General features: G+C 44.8%; 1 protein-coding gene and 1 pseudogene across 1 annotated transcript in view; both read left to right on the top strand.

Annotated features, from left to right (window-relative positions):
- Positions 1-10902, top strand: part of ITFG1 (integrin alpha FG-GAP repeat containing 1) — a 112487-nt gene that overhangs the window by 19337 nt on the left and 82248 nt on the right. The window contains exon 6 of the mRNA XM_006908739.2: positions 2256-2350. Coding sequence (XP_006908801.1) covers positions 2256-2350 — 95 coding nt within the window. The remainder of the gene's footprint in view (positions 1-2255; positions 2351-10902) is intronic.
- LOC112477390 lies at positions 1692-1809 on the top strand (annotated as a pseudogene).

The following is a 10902-nucleotide window of genomic DNA, read 5'->3' as shown; positions in this document are numbered from 1 at the left end:
GTGTGACCTCTCGCATCTGGCCTCTTTCATATAGCATCACGTTTGAAAGCTTCGTCTGTATCGTGCCATGGATCCGCGCCCCAGTCCTCCTTTATGGCTGAATGATATTTTCGCTGTATGGATATAGGACATTTTCTTTATCCATTCATCTACTGGTGGACATTTGGGTTATTCCACTTTTTGGCTGTCGTGAATCGTGCTGCTAAGAGCATTCATTCATGTACATCAATTTAGAGTCATCTGGTAATTCTAACTTTTTGAAGAACTGCCAAACCGTTTTCCACAGCCGATGCACCATTTTGTTTATATTCCCACCAGCCATGTGTGAGAGTTCCTATTTCTTCACATCCTCTCGAACACTTGTTATTTTCTGGCTTTTGATTCTTACCATCCTAGTGGTTCAAAGTCATTTCCCATTAATGCTTTCGATTGACGTTTCCTCAGTGACTAATGATGTTGAGCATCTTCCAATGTGCTTGGTAGCCATTGGCATATCTTAGGAGAAATGTCTAGTCCTTCATCATTTTTAAATTAGGTTGTCTTTTTGTTGTTGAGCTGTAAGAGATCTTTATATTGTCTGGATACTAGGCCCTTATCAGATAAGATTTGCAAACATTTTCTCCCATTCCGTGGAGTTGTCTTTTCACTTTCTTGATATTATCCTAAAAGGTACAAAAGTTTTAATTTTGATGAATCCAGTTCATCTGTTTTTTTTTCTTTGTTGCTTGTTCTTTTGGTGTCATATCTAAGAATCCATTTCCAAATCCAAGGTCATGTAGATTTGTCACTATGTTTCCTTTCAAGAATTTTATACTTTTAGCTCTTAGATCCATTTTGAGTTAATGTTTGTTATATGGTGTGAGGTAAGGACCTAAATTCATTCTTTCGACATGACTCAAAACTTCAGAATTAATACTCATAAAAGACAATCATCATTCTCTACAGTCTAGGAAAAAACTTTTGTGATAAAAAATAACTTAAAAAAGAATGAAATATAAATTTAGGAACTAAAACTTAGAAGAAAGCTTAGGGGTAAATCATCATGACCTTGAATTTGGAAAGTGATTCTTATATATGACATAAGCAACAAAAGAAAAAATGTATATTGGCAAAGCATACATCGGATAAAGACCTAGTATTCAGTGTATATAGAAACTCTTACGACTCAAAAATAAAGCAATAAATAACACAATTTAAAAATAGGCAAAGGATTCGAGTGGACGTTTCTCCAAAGAAGATATACAAATGGCCTATAAGCACATGAAAATGTGTTCAACATCATTAGCCATTAGGAAAAATAAAAATCACAACCATGAGATTACTATACCACACCCTCTGGGATAGATACAGTAGAACAAACGGACAATGATAAGTGCTGATGAAGAAATAGAGACATTAGAACCTTTCTACATTGCCAGTGAGAATGTAAGATGGTGAAGCCGCGTTGGAAAACAGTTTGATAGTTTCTCAGAAAATTAAATGCACGGTTACCATGTGATCCAGCAATTCCGCTCCTAGGTATACACCCAAAAGAATTCTGTCTACATACGAACTTGTTCATGAATAGTCATAGAAACATTATTTTTAATAGATAAGGGTGGAAACAAGCCAAATGCCCATCAACAGATGGACAGAAGCAAGAAGTACAGCCATAACATGATACAGTATTCGGCCATGAAAAGGACTGAGATGTCTGCGGCCACGCCACCCTGAACAAGCCCGATCCCGTCTGGTCTCGGAAGCTAAGCAGGGTCGGGCCTGGTTAGTACTTGGATGGGAGACCACCTAGAAGACCAGGTGCTGTGGGTATTTTAAAAAAAAGGACCGAAGTACCCACGTGTGCTACAACATGAATGAACCTGAAAACCTTACTCGAGTGAATGAAACCAGACACCAAAGGCCACATGTTTTGTGATTCCACTGATAGGAAACGTCCAGAATGGGGAAATGCACAGAGACAGAAAGCAGAGCGGTGGTCACCGGGGCTGGGGGGCAGAGCGGGAAGCGACTCGTGGACGCGGGGTTTCTTTTCGAGGCGGTGAAAGTGAAAGCGTTTTGGAGTTAGATCACCGCGACGGTCCCACACTGCGAACGTGCTGAGAACCAGAGTCGTGCACCCCAAAGGAGTGGACTTGATGGTGTACGGAACATCTCCTTAAGTAACTGTTTAAAATATCTTGCATGCATGCACAGGTTTTTTGTTTTAAAATAATGCTCATTTGATGTTTGTGTTAAAAAATATTTTTTTTTTTTAGGAATTTATCATGGCATCCTGCACTGCCCACTAAAAGTAAAATGCGAATTCCACATTCTCACGCGTTTATTGATCTGACTGAAGATTTTACAGCAGGTGAGTTGCACATAATGTAAAATATTTCTTTTGAAGTGCTCAAGAATTATGAGATTTTATTTACTATTTTCTTAGTGAACGTTTTCTTTCGAATTAAATGTTAAAACCGAAATGTGAAAAGGTTACGAGGAAGTCAGTGATATCGGACACCTGTAAAAAGTACTGGATGTAATGAATACGTCTTCAGTTGTTTGTGAACCATATCAAAGTTTGAATTTTCCCCTTATTAAGAATTCATGATAATTTAGACACATATTGCCTATTTCTTTCCCTTTTCATTTAAAAATTACTGTTATAAACGTAATTATAAGAAAAATGTTTAGTTTATGTGTTAAAATTCAAAGACTTTAAAAAATTTTTATTATGAAAATTATAACCATAAAAAAGTAAGCAAAATAGTACACTATACGTGTATTTAATCATCACCTAGCTTCAAAAGTTTCAGGTATGTGGTCAGACTGGCCATCTGTACCACCACCCAGGAGCCCCTCCCACCCAGGGGCTCCTCCCACCCAGAAGCCCCTCCCACCCCAGGCAATTTCAGAGCAGTCCCAAACATCCCATCATTTCATCTGTACATTTTTCAGTCTGTATCTTTAAATGATAGGAATTTTTATTTTTAATTATATCTTTTTTATTTTTTTAATTAAATGTATTGGGGTAACATTGGGTAGTTAGTAATTAAGTTTCAAGTGTACAGTTCTATAATACGTCATCTGTGTGTTGCATTGTGTGCAACACAGTGGTCTCCTTCCATCGCCGTGTATTTGACCCCCGTCCCCTCTGGAACCACCATACCATAATACGTCATCTGTGTGTTGCATTGTGTGCAACATGGTGGTCTCCTTCCATCGCCATGTATTTGATGATGGAACCACCATACTGTTGTCTGTGTCTATGAGTTTGTTTTGTTTGTTCATTTGCTTTCTGTTTTATGTCCCACATATGAATGAAATCATACGGTTCTTGTCCTTTTCCATCTGACTGATTTCACTTAGTATGATGCTCTCAAGATCCATCCGTGGTGTCACAAATGGCAGTATTTCGTCTTACAGCTGAGTAGTATCCTGTTGTGTGTATGTGCCACATCTTCTTTACCCCATTATCTACCAGAGGACACTTAGGTTGTTTCCATGTCTTGGCCACCGTGAATTATGCCACGATGAACATAGGGGTACATCTATCTTTATGAATAAATGTTTTCGAATTTGGGGAGCAGATACCCAGAAGGAGGATTGCTGGGCGACGTGTCCTGAGGGCCTTCCACTCTGTGCTCCGTAGCGACTGCACCAGCTCGCAGTCCCCTTCACACGAGCGCGCCTGAGGCTTCCTCTTTCTCCTCATCCTCTCCAGCGCGTGGTTTCTTGTCTTATCGATAATAGCCATTCTGGCAGGTGTGAGGTAGTATCTCATAGGGGTTTTGATGTGTCTTTTAACATGACCACAAATACTTGTCACTCAGTCGCTGATTTTAATGATTGTTTACTGAGCCTCTACTCCATGAAGCATTGTGCTAGAAACCAAGGATTCAGAGATGAACACAAGATCACTCAACTCAAATGCGATCATGTCACGAACCCCAGTGATGTCATCAGAGCAAGCTGCCGCTCTATTTATACTGTATTCAGAAGTTTAAGGACAGTCTGGTGACGGCCAGAGGGGAGAGCGCTTGGGGGCTGGAAGAAAGGTTAAAGAGGTACCAATTAGTAGTTGATCGACGGTCACGGGGATGGGGAGCACGGCATAGGGAGCGCAGTCAGCAGTAAGGTAATGGCTGGGTGGAGAGCCAGAGAAGAGAGAGAGTAATCGGGAGGACGATTTCATAAACTAAATAAACATCTAGGCAATGTGCTGGATACTCGAAGCTAATAAAAGAAAAGAAAGAAAGAAAGAAGTTTAAACCTGATTTTGAAGCACACCGACTTGCGTCTTAGATGTTTTAGACGCGGCGGGCTTGTCGACCTGAGTGCTCGTTGTACTCGGAGTATTGGCTTGAGCGCGCTTCATGGAGCGCACGAGCTCCGTGTCTTTCTCTCCTTGTCCCCCCTTGGCGGTGTCATGGCTTTAAGCGCCATCCATGTGCTGGTGACTCCCAGATTTGTGTACCTCCAGGCCACGCATCCGACTGCCTACCAGCCGTCCCCACATCTGTGTTCACGTACAATGACACATCTCAGACCGTGTTTCCTAAACTGCATCCCAGATTCACTTCAAAGCCCTTCAGCCCGTGACCTTTCCATCTCACTAAATGGCAGTCCCATCCATGTGGTTCCTCTTGTCACAATGTTGGGGTCACCTTAGCCACCTCTTTCTGTCACACTCAGCATTGACTGTCAGGATATAGACCGTTCTGCTTTCAAAAGGTAGCCACACCCTGACCCCCTCTCAGCCCCTGCACCGTAACCGTGTCTCACTTGACCTGCTCTGGTCACTGTCTCCTGCTTCCACCCTGTCCCCTGCCGTTGGAATTCATCACGCACGCTGCTGCAGCCCGTTAACAATGTAAACCAGGTCATGTCACTCTTCTCAGAGTTTTCCAGTGGCTTCTTCATTGCATCTAGGGAACCAGCCTAATCCCATCAGACGGCCCCCGGGGCCCTCGCGCTCTGGCTCACCGGCATCTCGTCCACCTTCCGTTCTGCCTTCTCGTTCACGGCCTTGTGCCGGCCACGCTGACCTTGTTCCTCAGACCCCACAAAGCGAGGTGTGGTTTCGGGGCTCGGGTCAAGAAGCTGATTCTCCTCCAAGTTATTTTCCCAGATGCACTCACTCCGTACGTGTCGTCACCCGAATGCCATCGGATCCCTTGCAGAGGCCAGCTGTGGTTCACAGTGGCAGCTCCGAGCACTCCCCTGTGCCCTCGTCTGCCTTCCCTTCCCTCCGAAGCCCTTTCGCCATCCCTGGCAAATACAGCATCTACTACGAGACTGTACACGTATTTCATCGTATCTGAAACCTGTGAGGGCAGGAGTCTTTGTGCCCTTCACTGTCCTTTCTCCGGTACCTGGGACAGTGTCTGTCACCAGTGGGGCCTTGATGGGTATCTGTTGAGCAAGTCCTCCCAATTCTGGCAGCAGAACAGAACCGGAAACCAGCTAGCATATTTCGAAGCGCTCAGACTGTTCCTAATTGGTAGGCCTCTTTCAGCTAAAGATTTAACACCAACAAAGGAAGCTCTTCATGAAAATGTCTGTTTGTAAAAGTTCAAACACATATTTTTGAATGGGTTTTCTTTCAAAATTCCGTATGAGGTATTTCAGAACTATATACAAAGCTTAGGAATTTTGGCTGTGGGAATTTTATCTAAGCAGATGTAGAAAATAATGGAGACTTTTTTCAAGAATTCTGTTCGTTTTTCTAAAAATACAAATTAAACCGTTTCAACCCATAAGATATCATAGGTTATCTTATAAATCCCTTCTAAACACATTCAGTTTGAACGGATTCAAATTCCGATGTAAATAATAGTTGATCTCTATCAGCAGAGATGAAGAGGCCGTTTACTCAAAGCTGCAGTCGTGCTTCTGATGTCATCTTGTGTTTTCTGATAAGACTAGGCCACCGGGGAGATGAAGTGACAGGAAGTGCTTTTTGAAAGCATTCTGCAGCTTCTCTGATACTCACACATATTTATTCCGAAACACGCCTGAGAGACGCTTTACGGAGACGTTAGTCTGCCGCAGCAGCCCTGCCCTTGCTCCAGGGGCGCCCACCCCTTCCCCAGTCTCTCCCCAGGAGGTCAGTGGGAGCACCGAATCTGATGATCTCTGCGCTCTTTTTGACAGAAGGAGCACACATACGCACGTAGAGGGCCACGTGGCCCCGCTGACGGAGGCCACTTAACTAATATCAGTAGGCACAAGGCGTACTGTCGTATGTGGCCTTCAGCCCCTGGAAATACTAGGAAAAGGTAACTGACTTCCCAGTTGGATGAAAATTACATGAGGTAAAACAAAATCTTCACATGCTTAGGGAACCATGAGCGTACCCACAGCGCATGAAGAATGCACTTTGTAAGTGTCTGCCGCGTGACGCGGGAGGGCGTCTTTGTGACAGCTGATGCAGCTGGGACGAATGCGAGGTGTCCGGACTTTTTCTCACAGGAACTACTGTCCACTAGGATACGTCTCTCAAAGCGTTTTCTTCCTACAGAAGGAAAATACAATGTAGTTCTCTGTTAAAATTCACTTCATAGTATCGTTCCATTGACCCTTAATCTCGTTTTCACCAAGTTTATTATCTATTAATAGGCGATACCAATTAATTTGCCTCCACCTTGGTGGCGCCTCTCTGCAACCTGTCGGCGTAGCCCTAGCCCTTCAGATTTGCTCTGTGAAGAGAGGGGACACTGATCCGAGCCGGGGACGGGAACTGACGCTCTCCGGACTGTGCTTCCCACTGCGGCTTGGGCCGCTGGGCCAATCTCTGGTTCGTGCTCCCTAGAGCACTGTCTGGTGAGGGGGCTTCATTTCACCTCCCTACGGAGAGGGCGCCGCTGAAATCACGTGAGCTCTTCGGTGCCTCTAGGGCTCCGTGTGGTACACTGGAGAAGGAACAAGCGACCCTTCTCAGATGGTCATTCTGAACAGAACACCTGCCAGTGGATGAAATCTTTCCAGGTCAGAAAGCATCTGACTCATTTGGGGGTGGACTGTCGCCTTGAGGACCTCGTTCGGTGTCTAGTCTTTCTCAGGGAGAGGGACGGAAAAGGCAGCCTGCGTCTCATCCGTATTTTCTTCTCAGAAACAGACTGCTGGTTATCCTCAGGCTTCGCCATGTTCCCGTCGTTAGAGAAGGTGGCCGCCACCTGGAGCGAGCCTGGCAGAAGCAGACTAGACGTCGGCCAGCAAGGTTCAGGTTCGGAAGCTTGAGCTCATGACCCTTCTTGAAGAGGAAGAGTTAAAAAGGTAGAAGGAGATCAGTGGCCACGTTTCGGCTTTCATGAATGTTCCCCAAATCGAGCAATACAGTCGGCACTCGAGTTTTCAAGGAGCATTTAGATCCTCATGAGAATTCAGGCCCTTTTTCCTTCTGCTGCCGCAGCTTCCTGCCATCTCTTGGTTCGTCAGCGCCTCTGCATAGACAGCGGGAGTGAAGACAGAGGAAATGGAAGCTTTTCATGCTTTTTTCTATTTTTAGTGGTCGGAGGGTGTGTGTGGCGATGCTGAAAGCAGCGTCGCTCCTAGTCTGAGTTTCAGAAGGTGCGGCATCAGCCAGACGTCACGGAGCCAGGAAAGTCACGGAAAGTGAAAGGACACGTGACCGATGCGGCCCCGCCACCCGTAAGGCCCCCAGCACAAAGCGCGCTGCAGTTTGTCACTCGAGACGTCAGCAGCTCCTCTGCATCCTCTGACCTGGGCGCCAGCCCCGTGGCTGCGCACACGCGGCCCCGGCCACCTACCCCAGCGCCAGGCCCCGCGTTCCCCGCTGGGATCCGACGCTGCCACCGAACGAAACTCTGCTTTTCCTCGGTCCCTCTGCTTCCACCGTCTCCTCCACCTCGGGCTTTCTCAGCTGTGGCCAGGTTGACAGGTGGAGCGCCATCCTTTTTAGTCATGGGAGCTGCCGTGCACGTCGAAGGATGTTCAGCAGTGTCCCTGGCCTCTACCCTCCGGAGACCAACGGTAATACCAGAAGTGTCTCCAGACAGCACCAGATGTCCCTCAGGAGGCCAATCACACTGAAAAATTATTCCTGCCCCACGTCTCCAGACCTGCTCCAATGAGGCGCAGCCCCATGGCTCGCCCAGCATCTTTCGTTTCTCATTGCTGACACTTACCAGATTCCTAGTTTGCTGGAGACACGACACCTCCCGGGCAGTCGTCCGTCATTTTAGATGATTTCTTTGTCCGCAGAGAAGACTCAGCCCAGCGCCATGACCTCCCCACCTCAGCCACCTCAGTTCACTCCATGTGCCTTGTAGGTACCAGAAAATGTACTGTCCCCCAAGTCACTAGCCAGATGTCCCCCCACCTCCTGTCCAAGTGCCTTTTCTGCCACACTCCAGGACCTCATCGAGACCTCCAGTCCCCCGACTGACCCTGAAACTCTGTCTCCCCTTCCCGTCCTGCCTCCCCTTCTCTCCCTGTCCACGTGGCGTCCTTACAAACAGTGTCTCGCAGACACCCTAACCCTAGGTAGACCCAGCCGCCTACGAGAAAAATGCGTCATAATCACTGAGTTAGGCGGCTGTCCCCGATCTCAGTGTCACGTCGTAAAGTCACGCCCTCTTTCGTTCCATCTGGGACTTCCTTCATTTTGTCGCAGTTTGAAATCGAAGCGTCCCCCCTCGTTCTGATGTGTCAGGTGGCCTGTCTCACTGCGTCCCCTCTCTTCCCCACCCCCACCCCCGCCACCTTTGGAGAATAAAGCAACACACACGTCTCAGCAACCGCGGACGGCTGTTCCTGTTGCGTTTCGGCTTTTAGCAGCGTATTCAGTTGGAGTCGCTGCAGAGGCAGATGTGGACCTTCTTCCTCACCCCTTCCCCTCTCCTTCCCCCCAATACCTAAGGAGATAAAAAGGGACAGTTGAGTGTTTCCTGCTTCCATCAAGTAGAAGGAAGTAATGAAATAGTCTTTGGATAACTGAGTAGACATAAATCGGGTCATCCGACACCTAAAACATTAGGCACTTTTACCAGCAGACTGGTGGCGTTTAGTAGCAGGTTATGTTACGTGTCTGGTATTTCTTCTCACCGGCTTTCTGAATATAGATGTGCTTGTTATCTGATATCAGGGATCAGATATTGCTGACCATAAACACAAGGCCATATCTTGCATTTTCTGAATAAATGGAAGGAAATTTTTGAAACTCAGCTTTTTTGACAGCGTTTTGAAATGGAATATCTTTTTAATTAATAGAACTCTAGAATAGAAACTTCATTTTTAAACAGTGTTTGGTTCCCTTGGATACTCAGCTCTTACTGACTATATAATAATGAAAATAGAATTGCACATTCTACTTCTGTTCTATAGTGTTTTCCACATGTTACTATGCCCCAAACGGTGATTATTAATCACCTAAACATTTCTTTCAATCTTTATCAATAATTGACAAAATCGTGCTGATGTTTAAACTGCTACTAGTTACCTTTTAATGGGTTTAGATTGTAAAATAGACTTTGAAATCAAGCTTGTTTGCCTGGGCACTTCACCTGAATTAGACAGAATGTGTGACCTGCTATGTTTTTTATTCTGAGTGACGGTTTATGGCACCCCAAGCAGCACATAATTATGCCAGTAAACTTAAAAGATTGTGTAGTTCATCATATTTTTAACATCCAATATGATGAACGTACAATAAGTAGTTGAAATTGTTTGAATTATCACCTAGTCATGTTTAAGATGAACTAAGTCAATTTCTATCCATTATCGTTAGTTTACTATGAGTTTAAAATCTATTAACGTTAAATGTTCTGGACCTTGAAATTATTACATTGGTGCAGTTAAGAAGAATATAAAATTAACATTCAACCTAAGTCATTTAAAAATGTTTTGGCTAAGATGTTTACATGTCTCTTAGTAGAAATTATAGTCATAATGGGCTCTTCACATTGTAAATTGGCATGCAAAACAAAACATCTAAGAAATATTTACTTGCACCACCTACCCTTTCCCTAAAACCAAGAGGGCTGATTTTCCATTAACGTTTTTTTAAAGGGTCGCTGAAATCATAGAGGAGGAAGAAAATTTAACTTTTAATGACTGGCAGGCTCATTTCATGCTTGTAGCACCGAGGGTCTTAAACATCATTCGTGGGAGTTAGGGCTTTGAGAATATTTGAGAACACCTTTACTATCCATGTTTAGAAACACAAAGTAATTAAAATGCGGTGTAAAAAAAGCAAATAGGATGACTTTTTACAAATTACGAGGTCTTCTTTTCTTTCTTTTTAATGGGAGAAAGAACCCCCATTACAGGGCTTTTGGCAAGAAACGGGACATTCGCCCTTCCACTGTGGGAAAACACAGTGCCTGGGACACGGCATCCTGTCCGAACTCTCAAAGGCAGTGTGTCCTTTTCCTTTCTATGGTCTTTACCTAAAGCAAAACAGAATTTTGTTTACGAAATAATCTGTAAAGTGGAATTAGCCCGTGCCCGTGAGCCATGACGGACGATAGAACAAAGCTCTCAGGAGGGCAGAGCAAGCCGAGGTGGAGGGTTCATGTTGATTCTTGAGCATTGCAAGTGATCCGCCGACTTAAAAATATGTAGTATTTCCCCATCAGTTTAACGACGACGATCGCTATGGCAAACACACCTTTGTACTCTGTTGACACTGTCTTTTGATGCAATTTTTTAAATTTTCCTGAGATCCAGTTTATCTATTGTTTTCTTTGTTGCGTGGGCCTTCGGCGTCTTATTGCCAGATCCAATGTGGTGAAGCTTTTGCCCTATGTTTTCTTAGAAGAGTTTTATACTTTTGGGTCTGAGTTCGTTTTTATGGTGTTAGATAAGGGCCCGACTTCATTCTTTTGCTTGTGGATATTCAGTTGTCTCAGCACCATTTGTTGAAAAGACTTGTCATTTCCCCATTGAATTCTCGGCATT

Source organism: Pteropus alecto, unplaced genomic scaffold (genome assembly GCF_000325575.1).
Source record: "Pteropus alecto unplaced genomic scaffold, ASM32557v1 scaffold123, whole genome shotgun sequence".
Taxonomy (NCBI): Eukaryota; Metazoa; Chordata; class Mammalia; order Chiroptera; family Pteropodidae; genus Pteropus; species Pteropus alecto.
The sequence above is the reverse complement of the archived record's forward strand: the minus strand, read 5'-3'. Positions and strand labels throughout refer to the sequence as shown.